This window comes from Rhineura floridana, chromosome 3, assembly GCF_030035675.1.
Source record: "Rhineura floridana isolate rRhiFlo1 chromosome 3, rRhiFlo1.hap2, whole genome shotgun sequence".
NCBI classification, from domain to species: domain Eukaryota; kingdom Metazoa; phylum Chordata; class Lepidosauria; order Squamata; family Rhineuridae; genus Rhineura; species Rhineura floridana.
In genome coordinates this window covers 210,634,824-210,659,245 of record NC_084482.1, presented here as the reverse complement: position 1 = coordinate 210,659,245, position 24,422 = coordinate 210,634,824, and the positions used below count along the sequence as shown (strand labels likewise).

General features: G+C 46.5%; 2 protein-coding genes across 5 annotated transcripts in view; both read right to left on the bottom strand.

Annotated features, from left to right (window-relative positions):
- Positions 1–6,009, bottom strand: part of LOC133381441 (zinc finger protein OZF-like) — a 28,983-nt gene extending 22,974 nt beyond the window's left edge. Inside the window, exons 1-4 of one of the 4 annotated variants that reach the window (XM_061620562.1) lie at positions 5,811–6,009; positions 3,537–3,619; positions 2,284–2,410; positions 210–284 (exon numbers count right to left, since the gene is read on the bottom strand). In XM_061620562.1, coding sequence (XP_061476546.1) covers positions 210–284; positions 2,284–2,410; positions 3,537–3,611 — 277 coding nt within the window. In that variant the 5' untranslated portion in view covers positions 3,612–3,619; positions 5,811–6,009. The remainder of the gene's footprint in view (positions 1–209; positions 285–2,283; positions 2,411–3,536; positions 3,620–5,810) is intronic. The other 3 variants (XM_061620561.1, XM_061620558.1, XM_061620556.1) reach the window with 3 other exon arrangements.
- A 4,827-nt stretch (positions 6,010–10,836) lies between these two features.
- LOC133381433 (gastrula zinc finger protein XlCGF57.1-like) lies at positions 10,837–22,534 on the bottom strand. The gene is made up of 5 exons (XM_061620540.1): positions 22,485–22,534; positions 18,827–18,909; positions 17,718–17,844; positions 16,384–16,461; positions 10,837–14,921 (listed from the first exon to the last, which is right to left on the bottom strand). Exons 2-5 carry the CDS (start codon positions 18,899–18,901, stop codon positions 13,288–13,290), a joined length of 1,914 nt encoding a protein of 637 aa, XP_061476524.1. The 5' UTR covers positions 18,902–18,909; positions 22,485–22,534; the 3' UTR covers positions 10,837–13,287.
- Between the last annotated feature and the right edge of the window lie 1,888 nt (positions 22,535–24,422).

The window sequence follows — 24,422 nt, the reverse complement described above, 5'->3', positions numbered from 1 at the left end:
CCTTCAGGTCCTGCTTGCAGACTTCTCATAGGCATCTGCTTGGCCACTGTGAGGACTGGATGCTCCACTAGATGGGCCATTTGTATGTTCTTACAGGAGTTCTCCAGGAGAACTCATAACCTAATGGGTTAATCTGCAATGAATGATATCAAACAGGAACTGCAAAATCCCAGCAGAGAAAGGGCCCCACAACACAGCTAAGCATCTACCTGCTGATATCTCCTCTTGTTTGGGATCCTGGATCACCAGATCTTCTTCTCCCCAACAGGAATTCAGGTCTGATTCTTTCAAGGAAATGGACAAGACTAGTTACTTTTGATCCCAAAATATTCAACCATTCCAAACAGAGCCATTTAAATGGAAGAAGAGTATAATTTTGATCTTATAACTCCTGCAACCTATAAACAGGATAGGACCCGGTGGACCTAGCAGGATCAGTCTGGCACTTGTGAACATGCATTCACTGGGCACAAAATTCAGCTTGAAAAGCCTGCTGGGGATGACTGTGTGTAACTTTGCAAAGCCAACTGTTTTCTTTTGGCCCATTTATTTTACACACCGAAAGCCAAAATCATCCTAGATGTCCCTCTTGCTCCCCCAATCAGCAAGCCAGGGGTGCATTTCAAATCAGTAATTCTGGGGAAATCTTTCATGGCAATTAAGATTGAAGCCACTGCAACATATTTACATAGCCAGAAATACTTGCATCAACCCCATCCACTTTTTAGAGTCATGGTATAAAACAAAATCAGTTGCAGCACTAGAAATATGTATATAATGTTTGTGGTGTGTGTGTGCATGTGTGTATAATAAACACACTGTATAGGAGAGGAGAGAGAGGCAATGCATAGTATGCAAGGAAAAACATACATGTTAGATTTCTGAAAGAGAAAAAAATGCCACTTTTCACATGAATGCTCCCGTCTTATACAGGGAAGCAGTGTCAGAGGTAGCAGCAGCAGCCAAGGCAGCAAGAGCAGGGAAGGAACCTTTGCAACGTCTGCTCCCCCTACTCCTGTCAATAACAACAACGGACGCCAGTTGACAGCCACCTGAACAGTGATTGCTACGAGGACGGGCAGTGTTACTTCAAGAGCAACGATGGATGCGGCACCTTTCTGAGAATGGCTGATGGTTTGAAGATGGAAGGTTCCCTGAGTGGGAGTCACAGAAGGAAGGTGCTCAGGATGGGAGACTGGGCTGAAGACTCCCAAGGTGGGAGCTGAGAGAGTCAGCCAGGTCAGGGTAGGAAATGCAGTGGGAAAGATCATAAACGCAGGCACTGGAAGCATTTGTGGAAATGATGGTAGTTTAGCTCTTTTATCCTGCACACATCACTTTTCACATGTAACACACAGACACTAAATGATCTATATCCTTCATCACACTCACATGCACATATATTGCTGCTGGTACCCAGGGAGTAAAGAGAAAAGAGTTGTGATATTGTGTAATAATATCAGTGTAATAATAAACTATTGTTAGATGATCATTTTGTTGTATTTTTGTAGCTCTGCTATAAATTGATTTTTATTTACCTGGATGATTTGTTGCACACCATCTTTTGCACAGTACACAGGGGCAGTTTAAAATAAAATACATAGATAAAAATGGTAAAAATAACAGCAGGGGTGTAGTTGTCATTCAGTGGTTTGTTGTGTGTTGTGATGCACTGTGTTATTCAGTAGTGCAGTGGCAAAGTCAGAAGTGCAGAGTCCACAGATGTGTTCCCTTCTATGATTGTAGAACAATCTGGCTTGACTTGAGTACCACTTTCAGCTTTTCCATCATCATTTAACAGTCCTTTCTCACTATCAGAGATACTGCTTGAATTACTGAATTCAGTATGAGCGCGTTTATCTCCTACTGCTACCAAACTGCTTGATGACGCAGATCAAATGCTATCATTAAGATTCACTGTCTCTTCTTCTGCAATTACAGAATTCTCACTGAATGAGAATTTCTAATAGCAGGAAGCATAGACTGGGTCTCATAGAATGATAAAAAAAACAGGGACTTTAGGAAGCTGCTTTATATGAGGTCAGAATCTTTCTCCACCTAGTCCAGCCTTGTCTACTGCAACTAGCAGGGGATCTCCAGGAGTTCAAGCAAAGACCTTTCTCGCCACTTGCTACCTGCTCAATCCCCCCACCCCCTGCTGGAGATGCCAGTCAGCTGCAGTCTCTCCCAGACACCCATTTCCATCACAGCACCCCTGCAGTGCAGGATTCAATGGCACAAATACTAAATTCACACAGGAAAGAAACCCAAAAGTGCCCTTACCTAGAGAGGCCACCATCTTGTAATTCTCCTCCATGACTTCCCTATGCAGAGCTCTCTGCTCAGGATCCAGCAGAGCCCATTCCTCCTCGGTGAAATACACAGCCACCTCCTCAAAGGTCAAGGGAGCCTGGAAGAAGAAGAAGAGGAAAACGTAATTTCTCCAACATGCGCCATTCTCCCAGTCTGAAAGGCGAGGAAGTCATAGGGCAGTTGCATCCTGGCTTTTATTGATTTATCAGACCCTAGAACTAGGCCACTTTGTGATCTTGCAGTGAAGCCTCCAAGTTGGACAGCTTTAAAAGATTGCACATATTTATGGAGATGAGGCTACCAATGGCTACTAGCCACAATGGCTATGCTCTACCTCCATTGTCATATGCAGTATGCCTCTGAATACCAGTTGATGGGGATCACAAGAGGGGAGAGTGCTGTTGCTCTCGGGTCCTGATTCCTCATGGGCTTCCCGTAGGCATCTGGTCGGCCACTGTGAGAACAGGATGCTGGACTAGGTGGGCCTTTGGCCGGTCCAGCTTCAGGGCTCTTCTTAAGCCACGTTAACAGTAGAGGCAAAAAGGCAGATTCCTTCAGAGCTCCTGTTGCGCTCCAGGGGCAGGAGTCAGACAAGGACGAGGTTCCTGGAGGCGTTGGAGGGGGGGGGACTCTGCCAGCCCACAGACTTCCTCGGCCTGCACCCCTATTGAGGTAGGTCCAGCGCCACCTGCGAGTTCCCCACCTGAACCATTGGGAAGCGATCCTTCGCGTGCACCAACCCCTCCCGCTCAGGAATCCCCGCCTGGCCCTTCAAACACTTCCCCGCCAAACAGATTCCCGCTTCCTGAGGTCACGCTGTCACCTAGCAAAGCACCGCTGTCACATGGGCTGTCAGAGGCTCGGGGGCCCCTCGTTCTGCATGGGATGGTGTGAGAAGAGAGACTTTCAGAGGGTGAAACTCTGGCGGAGCCGTCGTTTACATGCAAAGACCTTCCCTACTTAAGCAGGTGCCCTCCAAGACTCTAGTGCTGAGTCAACTCTCCCCACACTCTGCAGAGACTGTTTAGGTAGATTAGTTAGGGAAAGTAGTGAGTCGGGGTAGACAGATTTATGAAGTGCACCACTTTGGTTGTGACCATCACATTAATAAAACAAGAAACAGAGTAAACCTCGCCTCAGTCTGGTTCCTTCGTCTCTGGGCAGGACACTCCATCTCTCTCACCAAAGAGATATGCGCCCAGGCTGTTTCTTCTGTCCCTTACCTGAGGTGGCTGCCCAGCACCTCTTTCCACTGTGTCCCAAGGAAGAGACAATCCGGACGGTGCCTCTGAGGCCATTGCGATGCCTGTGAGGGAGATGGAGGATGAGAAGGAGGAGGGATAAACTAGGCCACCTCAGGGACTCTGACAGATTTTGCCACAATGGGGAATAGCTCTGAAGAGCCTGCAGGGGAGTGACAGGGGGTGGGAGGAATGTTCTCCTTGATACAAATGTGGAGGTGAGGGGTGTAAATATTATAAGTGGCCTGAAGCTTGTGCGGAATGATAAAGGCTCTAAAAAAATAAAAGTTCCCCAACTGTTTCCCTTCACACTCAGTTTGCTTCTGGATGCCTGACAAAAAACAGCCTTAACCTTTAGGCCCTAGATCTCTCCCAGACCCCTCCCCAGTTTCTTCCAGACTGTCCTCCTTGCGGGGGTGGGGTCTCATCTCCTTCACCACCCTCAGTCAAGCCAGCCATCTTGCCCCCCATCTTGTCTCCACTCTGGCATCCTCAAAGCCTTTCCTTCCTCCCCACCTAGAGATGTAAAATTTCTGGAAATTTTGAAGACATGGCAGAAAAAAAATGGAAATTTTGGGGAAAATTAAAAAAAAATGCTATGTATTCTACAGATTGAAAGTCACTTTGTTACTTCATGAACATGAAATGTAATTATGTACAAGTTGGTTTGGCATAAAATTATCACATTTGGTATATTAAAAGTACATTTTATTCAAACAATTATTACAAACTGAATTTACTTTTTAAAATTTTTACTTTTTTTTGTAACAAATGGATCTACAAGATCCTGAACTGTAAGGAACCTCTTTCATTTTGCCCGTTTATGAGGAGCAGGCAAAAAACATTTTTTAAAAAAATACAGAAGAAACTATCAACTTTAATAACAAAGAAAATTATTTATGTCTCCGCTAGTCCTCCAGTGTCAAGCAGATTCAATGAAACATTTTATTCATCATGCTAAAATAACACATGCCATTTTTTTCAATTTTTCAGAAAAAAACCAAAAACAACTTTGGAAAAAAATGCGAAAAAACCATTCTTCCTGATTTTTTCTGGGTTTTTCCCCGGTCTTCACATCGATATCCCCACCACAGAGTCTCTCCTTCAAAATGTCAACCATTTCAGGCTTTGTTATTGGACCCTCCTCATTGTGTCTTATGCATCTTTTTGCAGGCACCCCAATTGAGTGATGAGAGACCTCCAGAGGCTCCACCACTTACCCAGGGTTTGGTTTCCCTGGAATGAAGGTCAGCAGAGCCTGAGCTGTCTTTAGGATATATGGTTTCACATACATATATACAGTATACAACCTGAGTGTGAGATGGAGGGGTTCTCGGCATAACATTCCAACAGATTTTGGTTCCCCATCAGGTTTCTAGAGGAGTCCCTCAAAGCCATAGCTGAGCCCAGAGAGGAAGCTCTCCCCCGCCTGCACTAACCACAGCATTAAGAACATAAGAAGAGCCTGCTGAATCAGGCCAGTGGCCCATCTAGTCCAGCATCCTGTTCTCACAGTGGCCAACCAGGTGCCTGGGGGAAGCCCGCAAGCAGGACCCGAGTGCAAGAACACTCTCCCCTCCTGAGGCTTCCGGCAACTGGTTTTCAGAAGCATGCTGCCTCTGACTAGGGTGGCAGAGCACAGCCATCACGGCTAGTAGCCATTGATAGCCCTGTCCTCCATGAATTTGTCTAATCTTCTTTTAAAGCCATCCAAGCTGGTGGCCATTACTGCGTCTGGTGGGAGCAAATTCCATAGTTTAACTATGCGCTGAGTAAAGAGGTACTTCCTTTTGTCTGTCCTGAATCTTCCAACATTCAGCTTCTTTGAACGTGCTGAGCGTTACACTCGGGGCCACCTCACAGGGTTGTTGTGAGCATTGTCCACTACGCATCATACAGTTTAGACCCTCTGTAGCGGGTGTTCCCAAGGCAAGGGGTGAAGCTGGGCAGGACCAGCAGAAGCAGACCCTCCGCCCCCTCCGCTGGGCCAAGCCTGCCGGAGAAGCTGAGCTCCACCTCCCCCCATCTGTGGCCTTCTCCTCCCGACACACTCCCAAGGGGGGGGTCATTTTTTTATTTCCTGCAGCCTCTGCCTCGAAGCTTTTCAGAAGGCCAGGAGAGCCCCCCCCCACGCGCCTTGATGCTTGTCCTTCGCCTAAAGATTCCCTGAGCGAAGGGGGGGGGGGAGGCGGCCTGTCTCAACCCTCCCTGGAAAATCCTTTCTCTCCCTCCTCTTCCCGCCCCCGCATGGCGCACCTTCGTCGTCTGCGCTCTTCCTCCTCCTCTCCTCAGGTGACGAAGGGAGACCTCTCTACCCCCTCGCCTTCAATATTGTTCTCCCCCCTCCTCTAAAATTTCCTGCCTCTCTAGGAGCAAGATCTCGGTTCCTTGAAACATTGGAGGGCTGAATGGCAGGACCTCCTTCCCCCTCCGGGCTTGGCCCCCTCTCCGCCACTCTTCTTTCCCGCCAGTTTAATCCTCCCTTCTGTCGCGTTGGGGCTCCTGGGGGGTACATTTGGCCAGCCCCCCGTCATACTGGGCAGCCCTTGCAGTTTTTTCACTTCTGGGATCCGCTTTTGCTCTTTGTCTGGAATTGAAAGGGGTCTGGCGGCTGGCGATGGTAGATAAGTGGGGCTGGGGGAGGGGGGTGATCAGTGGGGCTGGGGGAGGGGGGTGATCAGTGGGGCTGGCGTCTCCCAGGCTCCCTCCCTCCTCCCTCCTTCCAGCTGCAAGGGGACCCCGCCCCTTCCCCTCTCCCCCTGCTTCATGTCTTGTTACTGGTTTCAAGAACACTCTGGACCCCATTGAGGTTTGCAGCGGGGGCAGGTGAGCATTTGCAGCGGCAAAAAATGTCGCTCTGTCCCCCCCCCTTTCAGCTCTCTGCTCTCCCTAATAAGATCCTCCTGCCTTTAATGATCCAGCACCTCAGGATTGGGACTTGGGTCAGGCTGAACTAGCGCAGGTGCCTGCCTTCGCTTCCTCAGCTTTCGTGAAGCTGATGGGTGTGATTTTGCGTCAGCAGGAGACATTTGATCCCCCAGTTGTGCAGCCAGCGGCCAGCCTTGTTTATTCATTCATTCTCCCAGCTAGTGCTGCAATTTGGTGAAGACAATTTGTATTTTCTGTCTAGGAGGCTAGGAAGCTTCCTTATACTGAGTCAGACAATGGGTCTTATCTAGGTCAATATTTCCTACACTGACAGGCAGCGACTCTCCAGAATTTCAAAGAAGATTCTCTTCCAACCCTACCTGGAGATGGGGGGGAATTGAACCTGGGACCTTCTGTGTACAAAACAGATGCTCTATGGCAATTACCTATCCATTTTCAGCATTTGGAGGATATGTTGTTAAATTTTTCATACCTGCATTAAAATGTTAAGGATGGTTTTAGCTGCCTTGGACATCTAGTTATTTCTAAATTTTCATATCTAAGCATATAAATTAGAAAGTGTGGGTTTTATGCAAATTTATGTCTTTTCTTATTTTCTGGCAGCGCATCACTGGCACCCCTAATTTACCCAAACAAGGTGACGTTCTGGAGTCATTTTGTGACAGCCACTTCTGTTACTGTTTTTCTCTTCCTGGGATGGACCAGATCTTGGGCAGAAGGGCCTGCTGACGTGGCAAATGAAATCCCCCAGAGCAGTCGGGCAAGCATCCAGACCCATCAGACTCCAGGGGCAGACCTTTCTCCTTAGCTCCTCAAGGCCTGCATAGCTTAGGAGTCCCTGTCAGCCTAAACCTGACCAGGTGGTGATCTGTTCATGACAAGGGAGTGCATAGATTGGTCTTCCCAGACCCAGATCATCATCACCATCAAGGGTGTGTGTGTCTTCATCATCAAGTTCAAGGTGGGTCTTGAACTAGATGGGCTTTTGGCCTGACCCAACTGCAGGGCTCTTGTGATGTTGCACTCATTGCAAAACGTGCAGAAGAGATGGGCATGCTCTCCACAGGCCTGACAAGGGTGGTGCCATAGTCATTCAGTATGCCCAACAATATAAGGAGATTCTTTCCCAACTATCAGACAGAACAGCATATATGACATGTTCTAACAATCCTACTTCCAGCATTGCTCATGAAATCAGAATTGTCCTTGAGGAAAGTCTTAGCCTGGATCACATCACCAATGATGAGTATAGATTCCTGTTTAATAAGAATCCTAGGGTTCCATTGTTTTACAACCCTACCTAAGATTCATAAAGGTACCATGCCTCCTCCTGGTTGTCCTATTGTTTCAGGTTGTACAGTAATTCCATTTTAGAACCTCTGTCTCTATTTGTCGATCATTTTTTGAAACCATTTATACCCAGTATTCCATCTTATATACGAGACTCCACAGATTTCATGAACAAAATACAGTCCACCCCTATAGAACCTTTGGACATCCTGGTGACTATGGACATTAGATCTCTCTACACCAATATTCCTCAGGAACAAGCCCTAGACATCATTCGGCGTACTTTGGAGAAGCGCACTGACAGACACCCCCCTACCTATTTTCTATGCACATTGGCAGAAATAGCAATGTGTAAAAATTATTTTAAATTTGGTAATTCGTATTATTGGCAGATTAAGGGGGTTGCCATGGGATGTCGCATGGCCCTCGAAATAGCCAATCTGTATATGGAATCATTTGAAAAAGATGGCATCCGGATGGCATCCACCCGAGAGTTCTCAAAGAACTCAAATGTGAAATTGCTGATCTGCTAACTAAAATATGTAACTTGTCCCTCGGGTCCCCCTCCGTGCCTGAGGACTGGAAAGTGGCAAATGTAACGCCAATCTTCAAAAAGGGATCCAGAGGGGATCCCGGAAATTACAGGCCAGTTAGCTTAACTTCTGTCCCTGGAAAACTGGTAGAAAGTATTATTAAAGCTAGATTAACTAAGCACACAGAAGAACAAGCCTTGCTGAGGCAGAGCCAGCATGGCTTCTGCAGGGGAAAGTCCTGTCTCAGTAACCTATTAGAATTCTTTGAGAGTGTCAACAAGCATATAGATAGAGGTGATCCAGTGGACATAGTGTACTTAGACTTTCAAAAAGCGTTTGACAAGGTACCTCACCAAAGACTTCTGAGGAAGCTTAGCAGTCATGGAATAAGAGGAGAGGTCCTCTTGTGGATAAGGAATTGGTTAAGAAGCAGAAAGCAGAGAGTAGGAATAAACGGACAGTTCTCCCAATGGAGGGCTGTAAAAAGTGGAGTCCCTCAAGGATCGGTATTGGGACCTGTACTTTTCAACTTGTTCATTAATGACCTGGAATTAGGAGTGAGCAGTGAAGTGGCCAAGTTTGCTGACGACACTAAATTGTTCAGGGTTGTTAAAACAAAAAGGGATTGCGAAGAGCTCCAAAAAGACCTCTCCAAACTGAGTGAATGGGCGGAAAAATGGCAAATGCAATTCAATATAAACAAGTGTAAAATTATGCATATTGGAGCAAAAAATCTGAATTTCACATATACGCTCATGGGGTCTGAACTGGCGGTGACCGACCAGGAGAGAGACCTCGGGGTTGTGGTGGACAGCACGATGAAAATGTCGACCCAGTGTGCGGCAGCTGTGAAAAAGGCAAATTCCATGCTAGCGATAATTAGGAAAGGTATTGAAAATAAAACAGCCGATATCATAATGCTGCTGTATAAATCTATGGTGCGGCCGCATTTGGAATACTGTGTACAGTTCTGGTCGCCTCATCTCAAAAAGGATATTATAGAGTTGGAAAAGGTTCAGAAGAGGGCAACCAGAATGATCAAGGGGATGGAGCGACTCCCTTACGAGGAAAGGTTGCAGCATTTGGGGCTTTTTAGTTTAGAGAAAAGGCGGGTCAGAGGAGACATGATAGAAGTGTATAAAATTATGCATGGCATTGAGAAAGTGGATAGAGAAAAGTTCTTCTCCCTCTCTCATAATACTAGAACTCGTGGACATTCAAAGAAGCTGAATGTTGGAAGATTCAGGACAGACAAAAGGAAGTATTTCTTTACTCAGCGCATAGTTAAACTATGGAATTTGCTCCCACAAGATGCAGTAATGGCCACCAGCTTGGATGGCTTTAAAAGAAGATTAGACAAATTCATGGAGGACAGGGCTATCAATGGCTACTAGCCGTGATGGCTGTGCTCTGCCACCCTAGTCAGAGGCAGCATGCTTCTGAAAACCAGTTGCCGGAAGCCTCAGGAGGGTAGAGTGTTCTTGCACTCGGGTCCTGCTTGCGGGCTTATTTATTTATTTATTTATTTAATTACATTTCTAGACCGCCCTATAGCAGAAAGCTCTCAGGGCGGTATACAACAAATAATGGGCTTCCCCCAGGCACCTGGTTGGCCACTGTGAGAACAGGATGCTGGACTAGATGGGCCACTGGCCTGATCCAGCAGGCTCTTCTTATGTTCTTATGATGTCACTATGTCATCGAATTCCTTTTCTGAACAGCTCGTGTGTTAGAGATTTATAGACGATGTGTTTCTGATTTGGAGGGGATCAGTTGAACATCTACAAAAACTTTTTGATTGGGTTAACAGCAGGAGTGCCAATATCCAATTTAATTTCCACCATAGCATGGAAGTCAATTTTTTGGATTTATTAATTAGGAAACGAGATCATTTGTGCACCACAATATACAGGAAGCCCACAGACAAGAACACTTATCTAAGATTTGACAGCTCCCATCCAAAACCCTTAAGGCAGAACCTACCATATGGACAATTTCTAAGGATCAAATGTAATTGTTCCTCTGGAAAATATTTTTTACAGCAATCCCTTATTTTGAAAAATCATTTATACAAGAGGGGTTATCCTAGAAACATTGTTGAGGAAAGTTTCAAGAAAGTTTCCTACAGAGAATGCACTGATCTTTTACAGCAAACGATACAGAAAGCTCCTGATAGTTTAAACTGCAATTTGACTTTTGACCATGTTACCAACATATTACAACACAGCATTAAAAGGCACTGGCATATTGTACATCATATTCCTGGTTGCCATGAACAACCTACTCCTGTCCATCCACTCCTGCCTTGCAGCATATGTACAAAGTGTAATGACTGCCAATTGTCAGGGACCGGAAATTTGAGTGATATGCACACGTTACATTTTTAATGACAGGCTTATAGGATTGCGGGGTTGGGATGGATGATGCCTTTGGGTCCCCTTTCCAGCCTCTGATTTGGAAACTTTCTAGGGTAAGTTGTAGGCAAAAAACCTGCTTCACTAGTCAGACTAGTTCCTTTCATTAGCTAATGGGTCCAGCCAGATTTATCAAGTGGCCCCCATTAGCATGTGTAAAGATTTGGCAGGGAGCAATGTGTTGTCACAGGAACTCTGGCAGGATAGAGGCCCTCCTCCCCTGGCTGGAAACTCCCTCCAGCCTGAGACATGATGAAGGGAGCCCAGTAACACAGCCTGAAATGGGTGACAAGTTGCAGGAGAGACTCTGGTGGGCAGGAAGGAGAGGCTTTGCGGAAGCTGGAGATGAGATGGGAGGGGGACCGAGGTGGCTGGGTTGATTGGAGGTAGCAAAGGAGGCGAGACCCCCCCACCCCCTGGCATGGAGGTCAGTCTGGAAGAAAGTGGGGAGGGGTCTGTAAGAGACTTACAGACCAAAGGTTAAGGCCCTGTTTAGGTCAGGCATCCAGAAGCAAACTGAGCATGAAGGGAAGAGCCAAGGAAAGTGACGTGCCTCATATTTGATTATGGCCTTTATCTCTCCGCACCACCTTCGGGCCGCTTATAATATTTACACAGCTCATCTCCACATTTATCCACTCCAAGGCCACGGGCCTGGGAAGGCTGATGAGTGCGTGATCATGAGGCACAAAAGCTCCAGATTTCATCATCAAAAAGCCCCGATTGGCTAATTAAATCTTGGCTGTTGCTGGGCATTTCCACAAAAGAACAGGATCCAGACCTTAGCCTTTGTTCACCACTGTTCCCTTTTTGGTTGCTGATGCTACCTCTGTGGGGTACCATCTTTCATCTGCTATGCAGGTTATCCATCTCTGGGGAGAAGTGGAACCATGAAGTTATTTTGCTGTTTACCTCTTTGTAAGTATAGACTAGGCCAGACAGTTTTATTTTGTTTTGTGAATGTAGCTCTCTCTTTTACGTAGCCCTCGGGTGTGTGGGTTTTAAGGAACTTTTTTTGCTGCTACTTTTGTGCACTTATATTTTATTTAATAAAGTTATCTCTTATTTACCAGTGTGTGTTCACCGTAGGGGAGATTTGGCTTTAGATCCAGCACCTTGCCCAATTAGTCGCAAACTAATTTTGCCTAGACATTTTGCCTAAGGCTCCAAGACAAGGAGTGCACCTTGGGCTCTTGTTGATTGGAATCCTTGGCAGGTGCATTCCTGGCACTTTGGATTTCCCCTTGGCCCAGAGTGGGTGACCAGGTTAAGGGGTGGTGGCAGTCTACCTACCTCGTAGGGCTGATGTTTGTGCCTTCTCAGGATCAATTGCCCTAGGTTTGGCAGTTGAGTCCTGGGACTGAACCGGGATCGATTCATGACACTTTCCACATTCCATGCACTTAAATGGTTTCCCCGATGTGTGTGTTCGTTCATGTAGGGTAACCTTACTGCATACACTGAAGCTCTTTCCACAAGCTATGCAATTAAATGGTTTCTCCTCATGTGGGTTCTTTGATGTATAGTAAGTTTAGTAAGGGTACCCCTCACACTGAAGCTCTTTCCACATTCCATGCACATAAATGGTTTCTCCCCTGTGTGTGTTCGTTGATGTACAGTATGTATGTTTCCTTTTATTGTTCATAGCCATTGGCCGTCACAATGAAATATTAATACAAGAATTTCAAGAGAGGACAGTTGAAACAGAGAATATATATAAGCATTTCGAGGTTAAAAATTACAAAAATTCAAGGGAAAAGAGCAAATAGAAGATTATATAAAATCATTTCAATTAAAATTATCAGACCAAACAAAAAGTGCTAAAATGAGGATAAAATTGGGGCTTCTACTAAATGTTTTTGATATCTAGTTCTCATTTTCCCTGCCGCTAGGGCAAATTTTGCCACTTGAGTGGTTACAAATATGTCATTGCCCACAAGTAAACTGCATATTTGTTCCAAGGGGGGTCTATTTCACAGGAGGTGGGGAATAGCCGAGAAAAGTTTCCGCCTTCGAGATTTATATAAGGGACAGCCTAGTAAATAATGAACAATATCTTCAACCACATCGTTTTGGCAGATACAGAGCCTTTGATGGACTGGAACATTTGCATACCTCCCCTCCCTGAAAGTCGAGGGCATGGACTGCAAACGTAAGGCGGTAAAAGATTTTCTCAAAGATGGAACTGTAAGGAAAGAAAAGTATTTCTCCAGGCCGAAGGTAGTTTTATACAGGGAGAACCAGGTAGAGAAAGATGATTGGGTAGCTGCGTGGAGGTCCCATCTTTTAGAGTAGAAAAAGATTCTTTCTTTGAGGAGCTGTTTCGCATTAGGAGAGGGGTGAGAAGGTAGAATTTCCATGTTAATCCCATAAGCAGCCAGAATAGGTATAACTAAATTTATCCAGCAACCAAGGGATGGGGCCTGTAATTGTTCTAAAAGGCATTTCTTTGGGAGACAGGAGGCACTCCTACACACCAGCCTCAGCCAGTAGGTGGCAAGTGCAGCGGGAACAGAGGATTGTATAGAGTATAGAGTAAAGCCCTGTTTCTGTTCTCACAAGGTAAGTATACTGCTCTAGCTGAAGTTCTTTCCACGCACCATGCATTTAAATGATTTCTCCCGTGTGCGTTCTGTGATGTTCAGTAAGGTTACTGTGCACAGTGAATCTCTTTCCACACTCCATGCATTTAAATGGTTTCTCTCCTGTGTGCCTTCTGTGATGGTTAATAAGGCTACTGCTGCAGCTGAAGCTCTTTCCACACACTACGCATTTAAATGGTTTCTCCCCTGTGTGGGTTCTTTGATGTATAGTAAGTTTCCCTCTCTCGCAGAAGCTCTTTCCACACTCCGTACATTCAAATGGTTTCTCCCTTGTGTGGGTTCTTTGATGTACAGTAAGATGACCTCTACGGCGGAAGCTCTTCCCACACTCCATACATTCAAATGGTTTCAACCCTGTGTGGGTTCTTTGATGTACAGTAAGGCTACTACTCATGCTGAAGCTCTTCCCACACTCCATACATTCAAATGGTTTCTCCCCTGTGTGTGTTCTGTGATGTTCAGTAAGCTTACTGCTCACACTGAAGCTCTTTCCACACTCCATGCATTCAAATGGTTTCTTCTCTGTGTGCCTTCTGTGATGTGTAGTAAGGTTACGGGTGCAGGTGAAACTCTTTCCACACTCCATGCACTTAAATGGTTTCTCCCCTGTGTGGGTTCGTTGATGTATAGTAAGTTTCCCTCTCTCGTTGAAGCTCTTTCCACACTCCATACATTCAAATGGTTTCTCCCTTGTGTGGGTTCTTTGATGTACAGTAAGATGACCTCTACGGCTGAAGCTCTTTCCACACTCCATACATTCAAATGGTTTCTCCCCTGTGTGCCTTCTGTGATGGTTAATAAGGCTACTGCTGCAGCTGAAGCTCTTTCCACACACCATGCATTTAAATGGTTTCTCCCCTGTGTGGGTTCTTTGATGTATAGTAAGTTTCCCTCCCTCACTGAAGCTCTTTCCACACTCCATACATTCAAATGGTTTCTCCCTTGTGTGGGTTCTTTGATGTACAGTAAGATGACCTCTCTGGCTGAAGCTCTTTCCACACTCCATACATTCAAATGGTTTATCCCCTGTGTGGGTTCTTTGATGTACAGTAAGGTTACCACGCATGCTGAAGCTCTTCCCACACTCCATACATTCAAATGGTTTCTCCCCTGTGTGCGTTCTGTGATGTTCAGTGAGATTACTGCTCACACTGAAGCTCTTTCCACACTCCATGAATTCAAATGGTTTCTTCTCTGTGTGCCTTCTGTGATGTCTAGTAAGGTTACGGGTGCAGCTGAAGCTCTTTCCACACTCCATGCACTTAAGTGGTTTCTCCCTTGTGTGGGTTCGTTGATGTACAGAAAGCTCACTACTGTAAATGAAGCTCTTTCCACACTCCATGCATTTAAATGGTTTCTCCCCTGTGTGGGTTCTTTGATGTACAGTAAGTTGACCTCTACGGCTGAAGCTCTTTCCACACTCCATACATTCAAATGGTTTCTCCCCTGTGTGGGTTCTTCGAAGCAAAAGCTGAGAAGTAGATGATTTCTTCCTCCCATTCTTTGATTCGTTTGTTTCAGACTTTCTTGGTTCCCCATGATATCTAAACACCTCTTTTTGTGATTCACACTCTCCTATTACCAATAACAACATCTTTTGTGGTTCCGTATAATTCTCATTCTTCTGCCAATTATCTGCTGAGGGGGAGGAAGGAGAAAATAAATATATGTTGGATTTTCAAGTCAAAAACAAAGGATCTCATCACAAGTCAACCTCAATTAGCTGCCTCTCGGACGTTTATATCTCCACAATTCTCCCCATTTCTCCCTGTATGCCCAGCTGAACCAAAGTTTCCCTGAATATCCTACAGTGTCATCCAACAGCATGAATTCCTTTCTGCTCCGCATACCACTTGATGTCACTAGGCCCAGATGTGTCTGGGTTTTCTTCCTACTGCAACACAACTTCATTATACATTTCTAAAATAATATGCCACAAGCAACAGGGTGAGCGGGAAGAGAAGGGCAGCAAGGCTGTGGAAGAGGCAAACTTGGCAGTGCTCACTGCTCATTTGTTTCTATGAATTCGAAAGTGGTGGTCATATAGATATATAGGAACACAGTGAGAAGCCTCATGCTTAATCAGACCATGGGACCCTCTAGCTCCGTACTGTTTACACTGGCTGGCAGCTGCTCTGCAGGGTTCCAAATGAGGACAGATCCCTGTGCCTGAACAACGTTTGCAGGAAGCAAGTCTGAGGAACTGAGGCAAATAATGGTAACGAGAGATGACAATCCAAGCCTTATTGACCAAACAACAACTGACAAATCGCAAGGTCCAGATAGTTTCCTCCCAAGAGTTCTCAAAGAACTCGTATGTGAAATTGCTGATGTGCTAACAAAAAGTAACTTCTTCTTAAGGTCAGACTGCATGCCTGAGGACTGGAAAATGACCGATGTACTACAAATTATTCAAAAGGGATCCAGAGGGAATCGTAGAAATAGCAGGCCGGTTAACTTAACGTCTGTCCTGGGAAAACTGGAGGAAAGTATTTGCTAAAGATAAAATTACCAAGAGTAGAGAGGAACAAGGCTTAGTGTAGTTTCAACATAGTTTCTGCAAGGGGAAATCCTGTCTCGCTTCCTAGAGAGTGTAAATAAGCATATAGATAGAGGTGATCCAGTGGATGTAGTTTACTTGGGCTGTAAAAAAGCTTTTGACAAAATTCCTCACCAAAGCCTCCTGAATATCTTACAAGTCATGGAATAAGAGGTCCTCTTGTGGATCAGCAAAAGCGGCCTTTGAAGCAGCCTAACCCCCTCCTTTAGACACCGCTCTTTTAAAGGAGGGAGGAGGCTGGTTCAAAGAGGACTCTGCCCCTTTAAGACCATCACTATGCTCTCAGTGGGGCAATTCTTGCATTCAGGTCCTGATTGCGCACTTCTCATAGGCATCTGCTTGACCACCGTGAGGACTGGATGCTCAATCTGATAGGCGACTGGCCTGATCCCACAAGTTCTTCTTAACGTTCTTACAAACATCTAAGATGTCCTCCAGTAGAACTGCCATCCTGATGGGTTAATCCACCATCATTGCTTTCACACAGGAACTGAAAAACCCCAGACCCAAAAGGGCCCCACAACACAGCTAAGCATCTACCTGCTGATGTCTCCACTTCTTTGGGATCCTGGATCACTGGATCTTCTCCTTCTTCACAACAGGAAGAGAGGTACGACCCTTTCAAGGAAATGGACAAGACTAGTTACTTTTGACCCCCAAATATTCGGCCACTTCAAACAGAGCCATTTAAAGGTAAGAAGAGGTCTAGTTTTGATTGTGTAACTCCTGCACCCCATGAATAGGACAGGACCCTGTGGACCCAGCCGGATGAGTCTGCCTCTTGCAAACATGCATTCACTGGACATAAAACGTAGCTTGAAAAGCCTGTTGGGGATGACACTGCAGAACTTTCCAAAGGCAGCTGTTTTGTTTAGGGCCGTGTCATGTTATCACACCGAAAGCCAAAATCACCCTGGGAGCTGTCCCTCCTCCTGTCCCAGTTAGCATGCCAGGGGTGCCCTTCAAATGGTGTGTGCGTGTATGTGTCTGTGTGAAAGTGAGAGAGAGAGATGCGGCACCCTCATGAGAATGGCTGGACGGTTCCCTGAGTGGGAGTCAGGGAAGGAAGGTGCTGCAGGGTGGGAGACTGGGGTAGGAGACTGAGAGTCACTCAGCGGGGGGGAGGAGTGCAGTGGGGAAGATCATAGATACAGGCACTGAGGAGAGGCTGACAGAACTGGGCGTGTTTACCCTTAAGAAGGGAAGACTGAAGGCAACTTCACAAATATAGGGTCCGTTCACAGCCACGCCCCCTTCTAAGATGATGCAATCTTCTAAGACTATAGAATAATCTGGTCAGGCTTGAATACTGCCCTCTGCTGTTCCATCAGAATTTAATAGTGCTGTCTCACTGTCAGAGATTCTGCTTGAATTTCTGAATTCACTGTCTAAGTGTTTATCTCCTGCTGCTTCCAAACTGCTTGATGATGCAGATGGGATGCTATCCTCAGGATTCACTGTCTCTTTTGCAATTACAGAGTTCTCACTGTAGAACAATTTCCAATATTAGGAAGCACAGATTGGGATGCACGGAATGATCAAAAAGCCCCCGGAATGTAGGAAACTGCATTATAGCAGGTCAGAGTCCTTCTCCATCTAGTCCAGCCTTGTCTACTGCAACTAATACGGGATCTCCAGGATCTCAGGCAGACAAAGATCTTTCTCACCACCTTTTACCTCATCATTCCCCCACTCCCCACTGGAGATGCCAGCTATTGAACCAAGATTCTTCTGCATGCAAAGCAGGTGCTCTCCCACTCAGCTCCAGACACCCATTTCCATCACAACATCCCTGCAGTGCAGGGTTCAATGGCACAAATACTAAATTCACACCTTCCACATTTATCAGGGAAGAAACCAAAGAGTGCCCTTACCTAGAGAGGCCACCGTCTGGTAATTCTCCTCCATGACTTCCCTATGCAGAGCTCTCTGCTCAGGATCCAGCAGAGCCCACTCCTCCTCGGAGAAATACACAGCCACCTCCTCAAAGGTCAAGAGAGCCTGGAAGAGGAAGAAGTAGGGCCCCGCTTTACAGTGCTTCACTTTACAGCAATTCGCTAATACAGCAGTCTCAATTAGATGCAATTAGACTAAAGCCCCACTCATACGGCGCTTGTTCCGCTTTTATGACGGTTTCCGGGCTTTACAGAGGTTTTTGCTTTACAGTGGGGGGTCCGGAACATAACCCGCCATATGAGTGGGGCCCTACTGTATGTAATTTCTCCAACATGCGCCATTCTTCCAGTCTGAAAGGGGACAGGGTCACAGGGCAGTTGCATGTGGGCTTTTGTTGACTTATCAGCCCCTACAACTAGATCACTTTGTGCTCTTGCAGTGAAGGCGCCAACTTGGACAGCTTTAAAAGTTTAGGCAAATTTATGGAGGATGAGGCTATCAAGGGCTATCAAGGATCCAGCAGAGCCCACTCCTCCTCGGAGAAATACACAGCCACCTCCTCAAAGGTCAAGGGAGCCTGTAAGAGGAAGAAGAGGAAAATGTAATTTCTCCAACATGCTCCATTCTCCCAGTCTGAAAGGGGACGGGGTCACAGGGTAGTTGCATGAGGGCTTTTGTTAGATGTATCAGCCCCTAGAACTAGGCCACTTTGAGATCTTGCAGTGATGGCCTCCAACTTGGATGGCTTTAAAAGATTACCCAAATTCATGGAGGATGAGGCTATCAAGGGCTACTAGCATTGACGGCTATGTTCTACCTCTGAATACCAGTTGCTGGGAATCACAAGAGGGGAAAGCGCTGTTGCTCTCGGGTCCTGCTTGCTCAAGGGCTTCCTGTAGGCACCTGGTCGGCCACTGTGAGAACAAGATGCTGGACTAGGTGGGCCTTTGGCTGGTCCAGCTTCAGGGCTCTTCTTCGGTAGCGTTAAAAGTAGAGGCAAAAAGGCAGATTCTCTCCATGCCACCCAACCCAAAGAGAGGCACCTGGGCTGTCCTCTCTGTCTTTACCCCAGAGATCTTTCACTTACCTGAGGTGTCCGCCCTGCACCTCTTCCCACTCTTCTCCAAGGAAAAGACAATCCAGACGGTGCCTCTGAGGCCATTGCGCTGCCTGTGGGGAAGAAAGGGGAGTCACCTGGGCTGTCCTCTCTGTCAACTAGGCCACCTCTGGGACTCTCACAGATTTTGCCACAATGGGGAACCGCTTTCAAAAGCCTGTGGGGAGCAATAGGGGATGGGAGGAATGTTCTCCTTCATACAAATGTGGAGATGAGGGGTGTAAATATTACAAGCGGCCCAAAGGCTGTGCGGAAAGATAAAGGCCATAATCAAATATGAGGCATGTCACTTTCCTCGGATGTTTCCCTTCATGCTGTTTGCTTCTGGATGCCCGACCTAAACAGGGCCTTAACCTTTGGTCGGTATGTCTCTTTCAGAGACATCCCCACTTTCTTCCAGACTGTCCTCCATGCCAGGGGGTGGGGGGTCTCACCTCCTTTGTTACCACCAGTCAACCCAGCCACCTCGGTCCCCTCCCATCTCTCCTCCAATCTGGCTTCTGCAAAGCCTCTCCTTCCTGCCCACCACGGAGTCTCTCCTCCAACCTGTCACCCATTTCAGGCTGTGTTATTGGGCCCCCTTCATCATGTCTCATGCATATTTTTGAGCACATCTCAATCTCCAAGATGAGGGGAGAGATCTCCAGATACTCCATTGCTTACCCAGGGTTTGGTTTCCCTGGAATGCAGGTAAGCGGAGACTCTGGTGTCTTTAGGATATATGGTTTCATTTACACATTTATACAACCTGAGCGTAAGATGGAGGGCTTCTCAGCATTAACAGGCCAACAGATCTTGGTTCCCCATCAGGTTTCTAGAGGAGTCCCCCAAAGCCATAGTTTTGGGATTGAGCACAGACAGCAGGTGTCTGTGTCTTTCAATGTCGCTTCAGACTAACTCTACCACAGACCACTTCTCAGCTCTAGGATGAGGGAGCCTCCAGCCAGGGGAGGAGCACCTCTATCCTGCAAGAGTTCCTATGACAACACATTGCTCCACTGCCAAATCTTTACACATGCTAATGGGTACCACTTGACAAATCTGGCTGGACCCATTAGCTTATGAAAGGAACTAGTCTTACTAGTGAAGCAGGTTTTTTGCCTACAACTTACCCTAGAAAGATTCCAAATCAGAGGCTGGAAAGGGGACTCAAAGATATCATCCATCCCAACCCCACAGTCCTATAAGCCTGTCATAAAAATGTAACATGTGTGCATTTCAATCAAATATCAGGTCCCTGACAGTTAGCAGTCAGTACACTTTGTACATATGCTGCAAGGCAGGAGCAGATGAGGACAATGGCTCCATCTTGCAGCTCCTTCGGGATGCGGAAAGCCTCTACCACTTCCATCGGAAACAGTAGAAGAGGAATACTGAGCTGCATTCAACCCAGTCCAGCCCACTGGGCAATGAAAAGTGTTGGAACTACTTGCAACACATTTACTTCAGAAAGAGCTGGGCGAATGGCTGTTATTTATTTTAATAATCTGAGTTAGCTTTTAGATTCAGTGAGGGGAAGCTTTTACAGAATTAAAGTTCCCATCAGCCCCAGCAAACATGGCCAATGGCCAGGGATCATGGGCGTTGTAGTTCAGCAACATCTGGAGGGCCAAAGCTTCCTCACACCTGCTTTAGATGTTGTGGACTACAAATTCCATCATCCCTGGCCATTGGCCATGCTCACTGAGGCTGATGGGAGCTGTAGTCCAGCAACCTCTGGAGGCCACCAAGTTCCAGAACGTGATTCAGAGTTGATCAGGGGATATATGTGGTTCAAAGCTTAACAGCATTCTTGCCTACCTTATAGGGTTGTAGTCTGGGTGACTGAGATAAGAGGTTTACATATATATGTATATTATTACATTTTACCCTCATATCTTATGGTGTTTCATGGGGTTTTTTTACCCAGGCCTTCCTCTAAAGAGCTAACAGTGGGAAATATAGGTTGATCCCCTGTCCCTTTGTCTTCATGACAACACTGTCACTGGGTTGAGGTCAACAAATGAATTTCACTCCTGAGCGGGGATTTGAACCTGGGCCCTTGGCACATAGTTCAGTATTAAATGGGAAGTAATTCTAATAATAAGACACACACAAACATTTGCACAGATGTGAAAGGTCACACATAGTGGATGTCCAGAATTTAGAGTGGGAGATAAAGTTATCCACCTTTAACTTCACAACAATCCAGTGAGAGAGGCAGAAATAATCACTGGCCCAAGGTGACCCAGGAAGCTGTGTCCCCGGGACAGGGACCCAGTAGGGGGGTTAATTCTGGGTCTCCCTGGTAGAGATGTGAATGCCCAGAAAAAATACCAGTGAGAAAAAAACTTTTTTTCTGATCCCCCCCCAAAGCCTTCACATCTCTACTCTGTAGTCTAGTGCAAGTGCAGTACTCTGCTGTCTCCTCCAATGCTCCGCTCCAACCATTTTTGACCCTGGCACTGCCCACCATTGGAAAGTGGCCACTGGCAAGCTGGTCCTGAAAGAACGTGGCCCTCAGGCTGGAATGCGGCCCTCAAGCACTAACCACTGCATTATACCCAGCCATTCATCTAGGCCCACCTTACAGGGTTGTTGCACGCATTGCCAACTAGGCATTGTACTTTGGACTCTCTGTAGCACCCAGAGTCCCTCCTGCCAAGGTGGGTGATCCCAAGGCAAGGGGTGAAGCTGGGCAGGAGGGCGGCAGGCAGCACCAGCAAAGCAAGACCCTCAGCCCCTCCGCTGGGCCAAGCCTGCCAGAGAAGCCCAGATCCATTCTGGTGGGCTTTGATATTCCCCTCCAGCAGATTCCCAAGGGGAGGTCTGGAGAAGGCCCTTAACCCCATGTATTTCCTCCAGATCTGGGGCCCAAAGGCATCACAACAAACCCCCTTTTTCTCCCCCAAAGTCCCCCCCCAGTAAGGCTGTTTCCTTTCCAGCTCCACCCCCAGGAAGTGCCCCCCAATAAAACTGCTTCCTCTACACCTGCGGTCCCTTTTTCCCTCCCCCCAGGAGGGCTTCAAAAGAAGGACCCTGCAGTGGGGACCCTGCAGCCCTTCGGGCTCTTTACAGCAGAAGGGGGCAGGGAATCTAGGAAGCCACTTCTGAGGAGGCGGACCACTGGGGTCCCTCTAGCTCAGTGCTGTCGACACTGACAGGCAGCGGCTCTCCCTGCCGGAGACGGATGCCGCGGGTGGGACTTTCTGTCCATGAGCTTGGGGGGGTGTCCCCTCCTTTTCCCCCAAGGCCCCTCCTTTTCCCTCCCCCTGTTCTCCCTTCCCCACTTCATTGCCTGTGGATTCAGAAGGGAAAAATCAAATCCTCTCTCGCTCCTCCTTCCTCTTAATGGCAAATGCCGGCAGAAAGCTTTAGCACATCGTCGCAGCCTTGCCCAGAGCCTGGCAGCCTTAACAAACCGGCAGAGAAATCTCCCAGCCCCAAAGAGGCTTATCCGGAAGGGCCGATCCCACAGGCGAGTCTGTCGTTCCCTCCTCTTCCCGGGTCAGGAATGAAGAGCCCCCCTCCCCTTCTGTATGCTCTCTCTCCCCCCTTTCCTCTGAAACATGCTGCCTCTCTAGGAGCCACAGCTCTGTTCCTGGACCCATTGGAGGCCTTCCCCCCTCCTGCCCCTGCCCCTCTCCACCTGCACAGCCTCGCGGGCCTTTTTGCCTCGGGTCTTTGCGGATGGCTTCAAAAGCACTGACACCTACTCAAGTTTGCAGCACCGATTTGCGTGAGGGGAGGGGGGAGAGGGGAGGGGGCAGCAAAAAACCCTGCTAAGTTTCTCCACGTCAGGATTGGGACTTGGGTCAGGCTGAACTTAGCACATGAGGCTGTCCCAGGTTCCGTCTCCAGGTAGGGCTGGGAAGGATTCCCTGTCTGAAACATTAAAGTTGTTGTTGTTGTTGTTGTTATGTGCCTCCAACTCAACTACGACTTATGGCGACCCTATGAATCAGCAACCTCCAAGAGCATCTGTCATGAACCACCCTGTTCAGATCTTGTAAGTTCAGGTCTGTGGCTTCCTTTATGGAATCAATCCATCTCTTGTTTGGCCTTCCTCTTTTTCTACTCCCTTCTGTTTTTCCAAGCATTATTATCTTTTCTAGTGAATCCTGTCTTCTCATTATGTGTCCAAAGTATGATAACCTCAGTTTCATCATTTTAGCTTCTAGTGATAGTTCTGGTTTAATTTGTTCTAATTATTTCTACCCAATTATTTGTCTTTTTCGCAGTTCATGGTATCCGCAAAGCTCACCTCCAACACCACATTTCAAATGAGTTGATTTTTCCCTTATCCGCTTTTTTCACTGTCCAACTTTCACATCTGTACATAGAGATCGGAAATACCATGGTCTGAATGATCCTGACTTTAGTGTTCAGTGATACATCTTTGCATTTGAGGACCTTTTCTAGTCCTCTCACAGCTGCCCTCCCCAGTCCTAGCCTTCTTCTGATTTTCTTGACTATTGTCTCCATTTTGGTTAATGACTGTGCCGAGGTATTGACAATCCTTGACAAGTTCAATGTCCTCATTGTCAACTTTAAAGTTATATAAATCTTCTGTTGTCATTACTTTAGTCTTCTTGACGTTCAGCTGTAGTCCTGCTTTTGTGCTTTCCTTTCATCAACATTCATTTCAAATCATTACTGGTTTCTGCTAGCAGTATGGTATCATCTGCATATCTTAAATTATTGATATTTCTACCTCCAATTTTCACACCTCCTTCATCTTGGGCCAATCCTGCTTTCCGTATGATATGTTCCGCGTATAGATTAAATAAATAGGGTGATAAAATACACCCATCTCACACCCTTTCCAATGGGGAACCAATCGGTTTCTCCATATTCTGTCCTTACACTAGCCTCTTGTGCAGAGTATAAGTTGCACATCAGGAAAATCAGATGCTGTGGCACCCCCATTTCTTTTAACGCATTCCATAGTTTTTCATGATCTATAGTAAAAGGCTTTGCTGTAATCTATGTTGGGTATGGAAATATTACTGACTATAAGGCACAGGGTGATTTTCTTCTGAAATTCCTTGTTCCGTTCCAGTATCCAACATATGTTTGCAATATGATCTCTGGTGCCTCTTCCCTTTCTACATCCAGCTTGGACATCTGGCATTTCTCGCTCCATATATGGTAAGAGCCTTTGTTGTAGAATCTTGAGCATTACTTTACTTGCATGGGATATTAAGGCAATAGTTCAATAATTACTGCATTCCCTGGGATCCCCTTTCTTTGGAATTGGGATGTATATGGAACGCTTCCAGTCTGTGGACCATTGTTTAGTTTTCCATATTTCTTGAGAGATGTTTGTCAAACTTTGGACAGATTCAATCTCAGTAACTTGTAGCAACTCTATTGATATGCCACCTATTCTTGGTGAATTGTTTCTTCCAAGTATTTTAAGAGCAGCTTTCACCTCACATTCTAAAATTTGTGGTTCTTCATCATACGGTTCCTCCGTGAATGAATCTGTCATCCTGGCATCTCTTTTACAGAGTTCTTCAGTGTATTTCCTCTCTTTCCTCTCTTTCATGTGTCCTGTTATTCTGCATCGTAAGGCGGGAGGCGT